Source organism: Podospora bellae-mahoneyi, chromosome 7 (assembly GCF_035222275.1).
Source record: "Podospora bellae-mahoneyi strain CBS 112042 chromosome 7, whole genome shotgun sequence".
In the NCBI taxonomy this organism is placed as follows: Eukaryota; Fungi; Ascomycota; class Sordariomycetes; order Sordariales; family Podosporaceae; genus Podospora; species Podospora bellae-mahoneyi.
The window spans coordinates 1131083-1144086 of NC_085886.1; the positions used below are offsets into that span (position 1 = coordinate 1131083).

The 13004-nt window shown below is 54.0% G+C and overlaps 5 protein-coding genes across 5 annotated transcripts; 1 reads left to right on the top strand and 4 right to left on the bottom strand.

Annotated features, from left to right (window-relative positions):
- Positions 1–1012: 1012 nt before the first annotated feature.
- Positions 1013–2047, bottom strand: QC761_705250 (uncharacterized protein; the record flags this gene model as incomplete). The annotated part of the gene is made up of 1 exon (XM_062882089.1): positions 1013–2047. The coding sequence occupies one exon, from the start codon at positions 2045–2047 to the stop codon at positions 1013–1015; it is 1035 nt and encodes a 344-aa protein (XP_062728093.1).
- A 2307-nt stretch (positions 2048–4354) lies between these two features.
- Positions 4355–4825, bottom strand: QC761_705260 (uncharacterized protein; the record flags this gene model as incomplete). Its single annotated transcript, XM_062882090.1, has 1 exon — positions 4355–4825. One exon carries the CDS (start codon positions 4823–4825, stop codon positions 4355–4357), a length of 471 nt encoding a protein of 156 aa, XP_062728094.1.
- A 1881-nt stretch (positions 4826–6706) lies between these two features.
- QC761_705270 (uncharacterized protein) lies at positions 6707–7057 on the top strand (the record flags this gene model as incomplete). Its single annotated transcript, XM_062882091.1, has 1 exon — positions 6707–7057. One exon carries the CDS (start codon positions 6707–6709, stop codon positions 7055–7057), a length of 351 nt encoding a protein of 116 aa, XP_062728095.1.
- A 1903-nt stretch (positions 7058–8960) lies between these two features.
- Positions 8961–10742, bottom strand: QC761_705280 (uncharacterized protein; the record flags this gene model as incomplete). Its single annotated transcript, XM_062882092.1, has 1 exon — positions 8961–10742. The coding sequence occupies one exon, from the start codon at positions 10740–10742 to the stop codon at positions 8961–8963; it is 1782 nt and encodes a 593-aa protein (XP_062728096.1).
- An 860-nt stretch (positions 10743–11602) lies between these two features.
- Positions 11603–12418, bottom strand: CAB5 (Dephospho-CoA kinase cab5; the record flags this gene model as incomplete). Its single annotated transcript, XM_062882093.1, has 1 exon — positions 11603–12418. The coding sequence occupies one exon, from the start codon at positions 12416–12418 to the stop codon at positions 11603–11605; it is 816 nt and encodes a 271-aa protein (XP_062728097.1).
- Between the last annotated feature and the right edge of the window lie 586 nt (positions 12419–13004).

Consider the following 13004-nt stretch of genomic DNA (forward strand, 5'->3'; position numbering starts at 1 on the left):
AGCCGAAAAGTCGTTACCTCGTCGTCGTCGTCGTCGTAATCGTCGTCGCTCGGTCGTACGCAACGTCGCAAAAAAAAAAGAAAGAAAGCCGGTTCTTGTCGGGGATAAATATATCCATCATTAAGAAAAAGAAATAGGCCGTAACATTAACATTCATCCATGAGACAAGGAATATTAAAATGTTTGGTATCCAAGGTGGTCGTGTGTTGTCGGGTGAGTGAAGAACGAACGTTAAGCGAGTGCTGGTTTTTTTGGCGGAAGGTCGAGTCGAGTGGTGCTGAATTTCGTCCCCCATATCCACCAAGTTTTTGAAAGGGAAAAAAAAGAGAGAAGAAAAGAAAAAGATCTTGAGCTCGGTCTGTGCCGAACTTGGGTTGTGGTGCATTGCTGCGGTCTCCTCTTTGATATTTGAATCACCGAAAAGAAAAAAAAAAGTTTCACACAATAAAAGAAAACAAGACCACCTGTATCTCATCCTTTCCAAAATATGCCGATAAATATGCAGATAAAAACTCAAATATCCAGCCCCAGGACCCAGCCATGTAAGGTTTGATGTTGTGTGCATGCGATACAAAAGCCAAACAGAAGAAAAAGGCTTACAACCGAGCTCGCAGTTGAAGCAGTGGTATCCAAAATAGATAAAAAAAAAAAAAAAAAAGACCAAAAAAACGCTCGCTGTAAACAAAAGAAACACACACACACAGAAAAAAAAGAAGAAGAAAAAACCCCGTCCAAATATATATGCGCCGAAAAGGGTATGTCGACGATTTGTTCCCAGGAAGCTCCGAACCCATGCAAAAGGTGATGAAAGAAACGCCCCGATATGCCTTTGATGCTTGCGAACAATAAAGTGTGGTGGTGACAGGGGAAACTCTGTTGTTGCGCTTTGATGCCAAACCCTCCTGAAATCGCGACTATCGGTCGTGGCCGATGGGCGCGTTGGTTGGCGCGCTTACAACGAGGCTGTCGTCACGACTGGATAGCTAGCGGCCGATACAGGTGGCGATGGTTGTCACATTGTCGTCGCATAGTCCTGGTACCGACTGTCCCAACCAAACGAGTTGTAGCCAACCGTCACACCGCACTGAGGAGCAAGCATGCTGGGCAGTGGGAGGTGGGGGATGGGCGACGAGACCAACTGCGAGCCGTAGAACAGACCAGCTGTGGTGTACGGCTGGCTGTAGGCAAGAGGAGGCGATGGCGTGTAGGACTCGCTGATGCCAATCGTGGCCCACATGGTAGGGCTGGTCGAGTCGGGCGGAGTCGAAGCTACACTCGGGCTCGAAGGCAGGATCTTCCAGGAATCGACGGGGGCTGGCATTGTGGTCGGGGTGGGCGCCTGGGACCAGATGTTCGCACCTGCAGGCGAGCTGGGCAGGAGCGGTGGCTGACGGACGACATCGACGATCCTGGGCGGCGGCGGAAGCAGAGGCTTGACCAGGTTCATGACGGCATTCTTCACCTCTTCACTCTTCCCACTGAGCAGCTCTCCAGCACCATCCTCCTCGAGCCCCTCGAGTGCCGACACATGTGTCCGGAAGACAAACTTGTTGATGGCCTGGATGAAGTCCTCGTGAAGCTTCTTGCACTGTGTTTCCTTCTCGGACCAGTCGTAGGTGTTGGCCTTTGCATTGACACAGTGGATGTCCTTGTGGTACTCAATCAGGGACTCGATGGTGTCCGGCGTCAGCTTGTACGCAACCTCGTTTCTCAATACCATGTCGACGTGCACAATGTAGGCCTCGAGGTGGATGAGCTGGTAGTTGAAGATGGCCTCAATCAGCGGGTTGGAGTCTTTCCTGAGCTCCGACTCGGGGGCCTTGGGCAGCATCAGCGAAGCCAGGGTCCAGATGGCATTTGGCGACGACAGGGTCTCGGTCAGACATCTTTGGTGCTGAGGTACACTGTTGAGTGGGCGCTTGATCCTGTTGATGCGCTTGAGTGTTTGCGTGAGCCACGGCTCTACCTTGGATCCGAGGACCACGTTGACGGAGGAAGCACGGGGAGCAAAGGCAGCTGCCGAAGCCGGGAGTAGTTGTGGTGGCATGGTTTGAGTGTACTTTGGTGTGCGTCCTGGTTGAGTGAGTACAAAGGGTGGAGCAGGGCAAGGGCTTGGGACGGGGAACTAAGAGGGCGAGGGAAACGAATAGTAAATAAGAAACGAGGTGAGAAAGGTGACGGAGCGGGCGGTCCCAAGACAAGGGATTAGCATGCACGCCAGCAACCGCAAATGAGAAGAAGAGAAGGGTGGACGAAGTCTCGTGAGGGGGAAGAAGGAGGGTGAGAATCTCGTATAGTCCGGGTGCGAGGGCCCGTCGTTATAAGAGATCAAGTCCCGAAATGGGTACCTACCGACGAGGTCCCTGGTGTGTGTGTGTGTGGGGGGGTAAGGAGAGGGGGCGTGGCCGAGGACATGCAGGTCGATGGAGAGGGGACGACAGCGCCGATGGCCAGATGGGGCCAGGCGAGCGGACGGGACTGGGACCCGCCTGCAGCTTCACAGCAGCGCCCTCACCTCGACTGCTGTCTGCCCACTGTCCTCGTCGTCGGTGGAGGAGCAGCATCTGCGGGCAAACAGATCATCAGTGGTAGCCTGGGCTGACTGGGCCTGGAGGAAGAACGGGGTGAGGTTGACGGGTTTGCCGCGGCTTCGCGTCAGCGTCGTCTTTACTGAGGGCAAGTACCTCCTCATACTACCACTGCTGCCGCATTCCCGGACGCTACAGACGATATCAGACCCTTGACACTTATAAGTCGAGATAAAATGACCATCTTGGGACGATCTCCAAAGTACCTTTTGTTTCGTACCACCCCAAGGTTTCATGGCGCTCTTCTCAGAGCATATGCAGCGTGGCACAAGAATACTTGATCCGATCCCAGCCGCTTGACTGGTGACAGGATAGGATAGGCACGTTTGATGGAAGACGGGAGACGGAAGAGATGGGACAGCAGCCACACCTGGGGTTTGCGCGGCCCATCGCCATCTGCTCTCTCTCCCTCTTAGGCCCAAGGTGAAAGAAGAGAGGAAAGAAAAGGGAAGAAAGTCCGTGGGCTATGCTGCCACTTGCATATGCGCAATGGCCATCGAGAGCGAATGGCTGGTCCGGCTTGTGGTCGGTCGCATGCGACCGGAGCTGAAAGCTGCAGATGTGGACGGTGCAAGCTTACAGCTACACTACGAACAGCGCCACATCTGGAGTAGTGTTACAAAGCACCGTACCGTAATTACACGGCTGTAAGTCTGAACGTCCGCCAAGAGAAAAGGTCGCCAGACTAACACCCTGCTGAAGACTCCTCCTGGCTGGCGTGGTTGGCAGCAAGCTGTTCAGACTCTCTCATGACAGGCCTCTTGACAACAAGTCAAATCATGCAGCGAAATGACTCCTTTTTCGTGTTTCGCTAGTCGATGAGTAAATGACGCGTCCCGCAGCAAGAAGAGCGCGTATCACAGCTCCCGGCCGATCGTAGGACTTTTTTTTTCTCATGGGGATTTTTAGTTGCATGAGCCGTGAGGAGTCATATCGATATCCGCCACCGCCCAGAATCTATATGAGTGGCCCGTCGAGATCCCACCAGAAACGGAACTGGTAACTCGGGTAAACAGTGAGGCGTCAACTGAATACCTTGTGTGAATGGCTCCAGGACTTTCAGATAACGTCCGTGGTCGGGGTAGCCAAGTCTGCAGCCACCTCTTGTTCTGTAAAAGAGCGTCGTTTCTGACTTGTGACTTGTGAGTTGTGATATTGACAGAATGACCGTCACTCCAAGGTACCATCCGCTCCCTTAGTAGCGACACCGGCGTCCTGAGAAAGATAAACTGCCATGCAACTGCATGGTCTAGATTAAACACTGTTCGTGTTGCCGCTGAATGGACAGACGGTCGCTTGAAAAGGCCGGTGCCGTTTGTGATGGGCCACTTCTTCAGTCATGCATGAAGCTCGCTTGGTGAGGCCTCAAGAGCCATATTGTGCGGTCCATCACGCACACCATCTGGGTCTTGATGGCTTGGGATGGGGTTCCCCCTCCTTGCAAGCCGCCAAAAAACGTTCGAGAAGAAAGCAGCCGGAGCATGTTGGCGGCGGGGAAGAGACAAAGGCGTCATTTGCCATGGCGAGATTGTCTAAATTTCAAGCCATCGTCGTGATCACAAGATAGACCTCAATCTTCCCTTTGCCCAGTGATATGAAGCGGTGCCATAGCCCGAAATCATGATGAGATGACAGAGACGGCGTAGCCATGTTGAAGGCTGCCCTGGAACCAAGGCTCCAACCCCATGACTGCATATCGGTAAGATTAGGAGTCCTTCCGCAGTACACGCAAGAAGCGAAGGCCGAAAGCGAAAAAGATATCAACATCAGCTTGGCCACAAGGAAACATGAAACACACAAGCGCGCTGCTGGAGGCGTTCTTCTCTTGTCTCAACTCCCTCAGTGGCTGACTGTCTGCCCATCAATAAAAGATCCCGCCCACCCCTCCCGAACATGCCGGTCTTGTTGCTGGAAATCTTGCTCGACGCCACACGTTCGACTTTCTTGGGCCCAGCACTCGACGAGTATGTCCCGATCTGGGCATGCCGCAGGAGGAGGATGGGACCCAGCCAGCCGGCTACACGTCCTGCGATGGCGATATTCGACACCGACTGGTCCCTTTGTCGAATTGTGCGGCCAGGGGTGGGTTCCGGAAGGAGATGTTCGAGTTGCAACATGCCACTAGCATCCCACTGGCACCCCCAAACGGGCAATATAGAGTGCAGGAGAGGGGGAAGCATCGCCAGTGAATGCCAGCCTCTCGTCAGTCCCGTGTCATGGATGACAAGAGCAGGCATGGCATGGCAGACCATGCTAGCGCAGAAGGTGAGCAAAAAGGTGTGTAAGTTGGGATCCCTGCTATTGAGCTTCATTGGCTGCCGGCCTGACGCCCTCCTCCGGCCGCCATCTTGGAGAAAGACCGAGGATACGGCAGGCGATTGGGTGAAAAACTCGAAACGAGGGCAAAAAGGGTGGTGCCGCTTTGCGACGTTACTGCAGACCTGGGGCGGCCTAGAACCACCTACCTGACATCCAGCCTGTCAGATTAGAAGTGAGCGCGAGGCTGCTGTAGAACCGGCATCTGTTCCTGTCTGGGGTGTCAAATCTCCGTATACTTGGTTATGATAATCATGGTGGAAATGATGACGATGCTGATATTGATGCTTGGTGTTGATGCTGCTGGAAGCTGAACGTGGAGCTAGCTGCTGCTGTGAGGGCGAGGTGAAGTCTGTGAGAGAATGCCCAGACCTGCCCAGCTGAATTACGAATACATGGAGAGGGGTTTGTGCGTATCCAAACTTGGAAGCACGGTGGGTCTGCAGCCCTTTCTCTCTGCAGCCCCACTGTTTTCAACAACGCAACTACACTTATACACACTGTCACTACAAATTGTGGCTTGGCTCATGTGGCTTGCGTACTCTTTCCTCTCTTGTGTGACGGGAGGTGAGGCAACAAGTGCCGTCTCTTGCCGCGCAGCAGCGCACACTCGTGACTGACAGTCACTTGACTTCGGCCGGGCTTCCTTCTTCAGGCCAGTGTCCCGTGATCGCAAATATTCCTGGATCTCTGTGAACCTCCTGTTTCGGCCAAACACGCCCACTGCCCACTGCCCACTGGCAGATCGTCTCTTGCTCGCGACCGCAGTGCGGATCCCCAATGGCTTCAGCTTGATAACGCCTGACTCTGGACTCCCTAGTTTTACTCTGCGTGGGGTATCACGACCCAATGATGCCCCAGCGGGTATCGAGAAACAAAGACAATTCGACGCAAGGGACTTTCAAGAAAGGAGAAAGGTCACAAAGCTTGGAAACCGGGTTCGGGAATGGGACAACCCCGCTGGCGAGGGCGAGGAAGAGGAAGGCGAGTTTACCGCAAAAAAAAAAACATTCTTCCCTGTTTTTCGCCGTGATCTTTCGCCGTGATCTTTCGCCGTGATCCTTCGCCGTCTTCACCGCTAGAAGACCGGTTTATCGCCTCAAACCCAAGTCCCTTGTGATCATGACTCCCCGACTTGAAATTTCTCAATAAGGAATCCCCCATCAACGGGGGGTTGACGGATATTGGATATTGGCCCCTCCTTGTCTTGTCCGTCTCCCGTCTCCCGTCGTGCCGGGTGTGCCTTGGCACCGTTGACGTCACTCTTCTGGCTTGTCAAGATCAAGCTTGTCAGGGGTCTGTCAAAGTCAACATCAACGTCAAAACCGACCTGTATTACAACACACGCCCAGCGATCTGCTAACAAGCCTCACCCCGGCCTGCCCGCCTGATGCCCAACGTTTTTTTTTCTTCAATTCAAAGCCAGGGCAACTGAGGCGAAGCCGACCTTGAAAAAGGTGAAATGTGGGGCCGCCCCGTTACCCTCGGAGGCAGCCGACTCAGCCGACTGACCGATCGACTGCCGAACAACCCTCACCTTAACGTGGCCGCCACGTACACCCGGCAACTCTAACGCCACATCTGAAGAGATCCGAGAAAAGGGTGTCATTCATCATTCAAGCGAGAGATAAAAAATCATCTATTTTCAGCTGGCTCAGGGTAGCGCAAGGGAAAACTTCAAGGATTGCCTCTCCCTCTTTTTTCAAAGTTACGCAACCCCTGAATGTGGGGAAGCCTAGCTAGCTACGCTTACACCCGAGGGTTAGGGTCGGGGATAAGGGCTCCCTCGAGCGCCCTCTCAAATGGTCACCGATCAGAGATCGCTTTGGTCAGCAGGTGCAAGGCCTCGTCACTGCAGCCAACTCACATGTAGGCCCAGCCAACGACTTCCAACCTACCTACATGACCAGCCGATCAAGGGAGTTTATGCATACAGCATGCAAACACGGAGAGGAGGACCTGTCGGTATACCCGGAAGCAAAGGCAGATTTTTTGGGAATGCTGTCTCGGCAGTTGTACCTAGACCGGTCTGCCTTATGCTGGTGGTGGTGGTCAGCACCTTGGTTGGGACAGCCCCACATTCACTGCCTGTTAGCGTACCGACGCAAGGGAAAGGGGGCTCAGCCCAGCGGTTCAGTACTGGCACTCTTTGAAGCCGAGGCCGGTGAGATAGGCGGTGGGTTGGGTTACTCGATCTTGTATTGACTTTTGGAATGTTGCTTCTTTGAAGATGAAAGTGTGCTCGTGACAGCTGGGAATGTACAGCCACGATACACGATTCCTAAAATATATTTTATTTTCCATCTTTCTACTCAAAGACATATACCATCCGTAAAGGCCTAAACTCACCGTCGAACTGCTGTGGTCATATTGTGGCCGCTGAATAGCCCAACACCAAACCAGATAATGTAAACAAAAACCAAACAGAATATCCACACACATCCCAACTTCACCCGCCCAAATCCCATGTAATAATCCTTCCCTCCGCACCTTCCCCCTTTACCAATCCCCCAACCCAGTAATCCCCTCCTCCTTCTCCTCCTCCTCCTCCTCTTCCTCCTTTTTATCATCATCCCACCCACCATCATTCCCCCCTCTATCCCCCCCCGCTTTCTTCTTCCCATCATCACTCTTGTTCCCACCCGTAACGCTGCTAGCAACAGCAGCAACCAATCCCCCCAACCCGCCCAGCCCCCACCCAAAACCCCCAAGTTTATTCCCCAACTTCACCCCGCCATCATCCTCCTTTCCAACAGGACTAGGAGTCCTAAACTCCCCCTCTGCCTTTTCCTTCCCCTTATCCACCTTCTTTTTCTCAGGGGAGTTTGGCCCCGGTGTCTCGTTCCATGAGCCAGGCATGGACATCGCACTGTTGTTTGGTTTCTTCTTGTCCCACGGATTCGGATCGACGTTTTCGTTGTCCGAGTCGAACTGGTCTTGGGCTGAAGGTTGAAAGGTGAGTTTTTTGCGGGAGGAAGTTTTGCTGGTGTTGGTTCCTGTGAGGGAGGCGGGTTTGGGGAAGGTGAAGGGGGAGGGGGGTTTAGAGGGGGGGTTGGGGTCGGGCCAGGTGTTGCTGTTGTTGTTGTTGTTGTTGTTGTTCTCGTTGCCCCAGCTGTTGTCATTGGAGGTATCATTGGTGTCACCCGAGTTGTTGTTGTCATCGTTGCCCCAACTGCCGCCGTCATTGTTGTTGTTCTCAGCCGAGGTATCATTGTTATTGTTGTCGTTGCCCCAGCTGTTGTCGCCGTTGTTGTTGTTGCCGTTGGAGGTATCGTTGTTGTCCCCAGAGGAGTTATGCTCATTACCCCAACCGCCACCCGCATTGTCATTGGAGGTATCGTTGTTATCCCCAGAGGTGTTGTTTTCGCTGCCCCAACTGTCGCCGCCGCCGTTGTTGTTGAAGGTATCATTGGAGTTGTCGTTGGAGTTGTCGTTAGAGTCATCATTTCCGTTGCCCCAACCCCCCCAACTGTTGTCATTGAAGTTTTCGTTGGAATTGTCGTTTCCGTTACCCCAGCCGCCACCGTTGTTGTCATTGTTGCCATCATCAGACCCGGCCTTGGTGCTCTCGGTGAACTGAACAGCAGGAGAGGCCGACTTGCCCTTCTTCCCTCCTTTCTTGTTCTTCCCTCCTTTGCTGTTACCTCCACCCTGGTTGTTACCTCCGTCCTGGTTGTTACCTCCGCCCTGGTTGTTACCTCCGCCCTGGTTGTTGCCTCCGCCCTGGTTGTTACCTCCGCCCTGGTTGTTACCTCCGCCCTGGTTGTTACCTCCGCCCTGGTTGTTACCCCCCCCGTTGTTCCCTCCACCGCCGTTGTTGCCGCCAGAGCCAGAAGCCACATTCGGAGTTCCCTGCTGCGCCCTAGGTGTCCTCCGGCCCTGGCCCTGCCCCTGTGACGCCGAATCATTCGGCCATATCGGAGGCACAGCGTTCAACTGCCACGACCCCGGCATCTGCTGCCACTGCTGGTACCCAGCCATTCCCTGCGGAGTAAAGTTGTGAGGACCGTAAGCCCCAGGCTGCACGGGAAGCTGCATCACAGGCGGCGGAGGACCCTAGCCTCCCCACGCAAGACCGCCAGGTTGATGGGACCAGTAGGGATTCGGGCAGTCTGTGTGGATGATGTTGGTCACAGGATGCACAACACCATCCCCGGCGTAGCCGTAGTTCTGGAACTGGGGGTGGATAGGAGCCGGCGGAAAGCCCGCAGGCACAGCGGGCTGCTGAGCTGGGCTGTCAAAGACTTGGACATGACCGTCTAGGTAGTAGGCGTTGCGCGGTGGTTGGACGGTGGCTGAGCGAGAGGGGACATGCTGGACGGTGGCTGATCCCTGGGCGTTGTTCGAAGACTGGTTGCCACCGTAGGGTTTTTGCTGATCAGACTTGTTCTGGTTTTGGTTGGTACCAGAGCTGTCGCCGACAGCCTTCTTGTTGTTCTGGGGGTTATCCTGCTTGCCCCTGTCTCCCTTTTTATCGTCCTTCGTGCCCTCCTGCTTCTCGTCCTTCTTGTCGTCTTTCTTGCCCTCCTGTTTCTCGTCCTTCTTGGCATCCTTGTTCACACCCTTCTTGTCATCCTGCTTATCATCCTTTCCGTCCTTCTTCCCATCCTTCTTGCCCTTGTCATTCCCCGCAGAACCACCCTTCTTCTTCAGACAGTCCGTAAGCAGCGCCGCCGCTATCTCCTTTCTAGTTCGGGGCTTGCTCAACTCCCGGCCCAGGAGTCTCCGACCCTGAATGCAGTTCTCGCAGCCGCATGTGGCATGGGGCTCCAGATCGGGGGTGACAAAGTCGTCAGGAGCGCCCGCGTCTTGCTTCTTCGTGCTGTTCTGGCCCGACTTGTTGTCTCTTGACTTGTCCTCGGTCTTATTATCATCAGCCTTCTTCTTGTCCTCTGCTTTCTTGTTGCCCTCGACCTTCTTCTCCGCCTCCATGGTCTTGCTGGACTCACCCTTCTCGTCAGGCTCGGGAGGGGCCAGCTTAGCCTTGGCCGGCGTCTTGCTGCTCTGAAGCGGCACCTTTGCGACAAAAGTCTCGCCCTCGCCGTCGCTGCCCGTATAGACCTCAACCTGAAATTTCGGCTTCTTGGTTGTGGTGTTGACAGGTTTCTCCATCTCTTGAGTCTTCTTGACCTCCTTGGGTTTGGCAGAGTCAGCCTTCTTCTCCTCCTTTGACGGAGATGACTTGGGATCGCTCGGTTTGCCCTTTGTTTGCTGTTGCTTGTAAGCCTTGGAAACTGCCAACGCTATAGCCATGGCGCGCTCCTCCTCGTCTGAGTCAACGTCTGAAAAGATCTCGGAAAGTCGCTTTGTCGTGGCCGCCTCGATCTCTGCCTTCCTCTTGGCCTCTTCTTCTTTCGCTTTCTCTTTGGCCACCTTCCTGTCTTGAGCAGCGTGAAGCGTAGCAATTGTTCTAGCCTCAGCTCGGGAAATGGCAACACTAGCCTTTTTAAGTGCAGCGGCAGCGGCAGCAGTAGCCTCGATGTCGACGGAAGCCGTCTCGGCTTGGGCAGCTTGGGCGGCTCTTGCTTTGTGACAGCTCTTGTGCTCTCGAGGATGACGGAACTCGCCATGCTCGCGGTGCTCGTGGTGCTCATTGGCTCGATGACTGGTGGGCGGCTGAGCAGCAGTCGAACCTTGTCGATCGTAGTATCTGTCTCGGAACGGGGACCGATGCCTAGAGGGGGGCCGGGGTCTAGAATCGCGGCGCCTGGAATCTCTGCCTCTGTACTCTTTCTCCTCTGATGTCCGTCTCTCCGGCTCGGGTGTTGTCAGTCTCTCCTTTTCGGTGCGAGTGAGATTGCGGCCCATAATCCACTCCATCATGGTATTGGGAGGCATGGCTTCGATCAGCGAGCCGCAGCGAGCAGTGCGACTTTAGTGATGTTGGAGACAAGAGGAAAAGCCAAAAAACGACTATCAATCTCCTGAAGTGATAGTGACGAAACGGAAACGGACCGGTAGCGGTGTTGAACGGCGAAGAACAAGGAAAGAATCGAGAAGGAGCCTCTCGATCCGAGCGGGTGTTTGGAGGAAAGGAAACAAGTTGGGGAGGGGCCAACGGCCCAGAGTGAAGAGGATAGAACGACGAGAGGGGAAATACTTGGCCTGGTGTCGAAGAGTAGCCAGAGATGAAAGTAGCCGCAGAAAGCAATTTGCTGTGAAGGAGAGTATGCGCTGAAAACTGTAGTCGCAAGGTAGGAAGAAGCTTTGTATTTGCAGGAAGAATTGGCTATTACAGCAAAGTCGGTGGTGGGGGGTGGAAGGGGAGATTTTTGCAAGAAAGGCGGGTCACGTTACGGGAAATTCACTTGAGATGGAAAGGTAAGGGAGCAAGTCGAGTGTTTGAGGAAGTCGCTCAGAAGGTCGTGGGTCTGCCCGTAATTCTCATGTCGTCGACTGATGCCCTGCAGTTTGAGGCTCAATGGAGATGCCCCATGGCCCGTGCCAGTCGACATCTGCCATTGAGATTCCCGTCGAGTCTCTCTCACTGACTCGAAGCCTCCCATTCCTCGTCCAAACCACGCAGTTTGAGGCCCCGTTCAACCACAAGTAACCAACACAAACAAGACCTTCGAGACAAAGAGACGCAGAAAAGAAAGAAAATACATTAACCCCATCAACCCTTATGTATCTCACAAGTTCAAAGCTCTCATCATGTACCGTGTTCCATAGTCCCGACTCATCTTCATCACCACCAACTACAACTTAGCCCTCTCCCTCCTCTCCCTCTCCTCCCACTCCCTCTCCCCCCTCCAATTCCTCCACAACCCCCACCCCCCAACAACCAACGCCAACGGAGGACAGACCCACAAAACCCACCCCCACCACCTCGGGCTCCCCCTCTCCACCTCCTCCATAACCCTCCTCAACTCCCTCTTCAGATCGTCCTTATCCCCATCATTCCAAACCACCACCCCCCCACCAAAAGCCGCCCTCTCAACCTTCTTCATCACCCCCCCCTGACTCCTAACCCGATTCTCCGCATCCTCCCTGCTCAAATGCCCATCCCGCCTCATCAACCTCTCCATCTGAACCTCCTCATCCCTCACCCCAACAACCATAACCCGTCCCACATACCGATCAAGCTTACTCTCAAACAACAACGGCACATCCAACACCACCGCCCTTTTCCCTTTGACATACTCCCTCATCACAGCCCAAAACATGGCCTTCCTCACAGCAGGGTGCACAATCCCGTTCAGCACCCCCCTGTCCTTCGCCCTCTCCAGACTAGTACCGAAAACCCTCTTCCCGAGCGCAGGTCGGTTCAACGGGCGGCCTTTTCCGTTTGGTCCATTCTCCGGCATGTCCTCTGACACGGGGACGAGTAGGTCGGGCGTGCTAGGGAGGAAGTGCTTCACAATGGCATTGTAACCCGGCGTGCCCGGCTCGACGACCTGGCGGGCGATCAGGTCGGCGTCGATGATTGGGAGGTTGTAGGGTGGCTGCGATAAAAGGGAGGAAACAGTTGATTTACCTGTGGCTATCGAGCCCGTGAGGCCTATGAGCAGCATTTTTCCCAAAGTTTCTTTCTTTAGTGACTTTTGGTGAATATGAAATTGATGATAGGGGTTGTGAGATAATGGCAAGAGTTGATGAATGACAAGTTTCAGTACATGTGAACTAATAAAATGGGAAGCGGGTTTCGTTAGCCAGTGCCCATGGCAATCGTATGATGATGCGGGGAGGAGGATCCTCTTCTTCCTCCAACACCTTTTTGCCGAGCTTCTCCAAGCTGCTTCCCCCGATTCAATCGACAGCTGATGAGCTCAGCCTTGGCACAAGAGGTAAAACCCGCCTTCGTCATCGCAAACGGACAATGGCGTGCCCGGCACTAACACTTTCACCCCAATTCCCCCAACAAAACTGTTAACATCCCGCCAAGCCGGGTCAAATCTGGGGTTCGCTTTGCATGTGACATCTGTGGCGTGCTGTCAGGGACCCTTGGCCTTCTGTAGCGGCCCGCTTTCAGCCTCACAGCTCCGTTTTTGACCTCCTTCAACCTTCACATCTTCACCAGGCACTTCACGGAGCATAAAAAGAATATCAAAGGAATGTATTGAGCAGTATAAAACCAGCGCAGAAACCATCCCATAAACG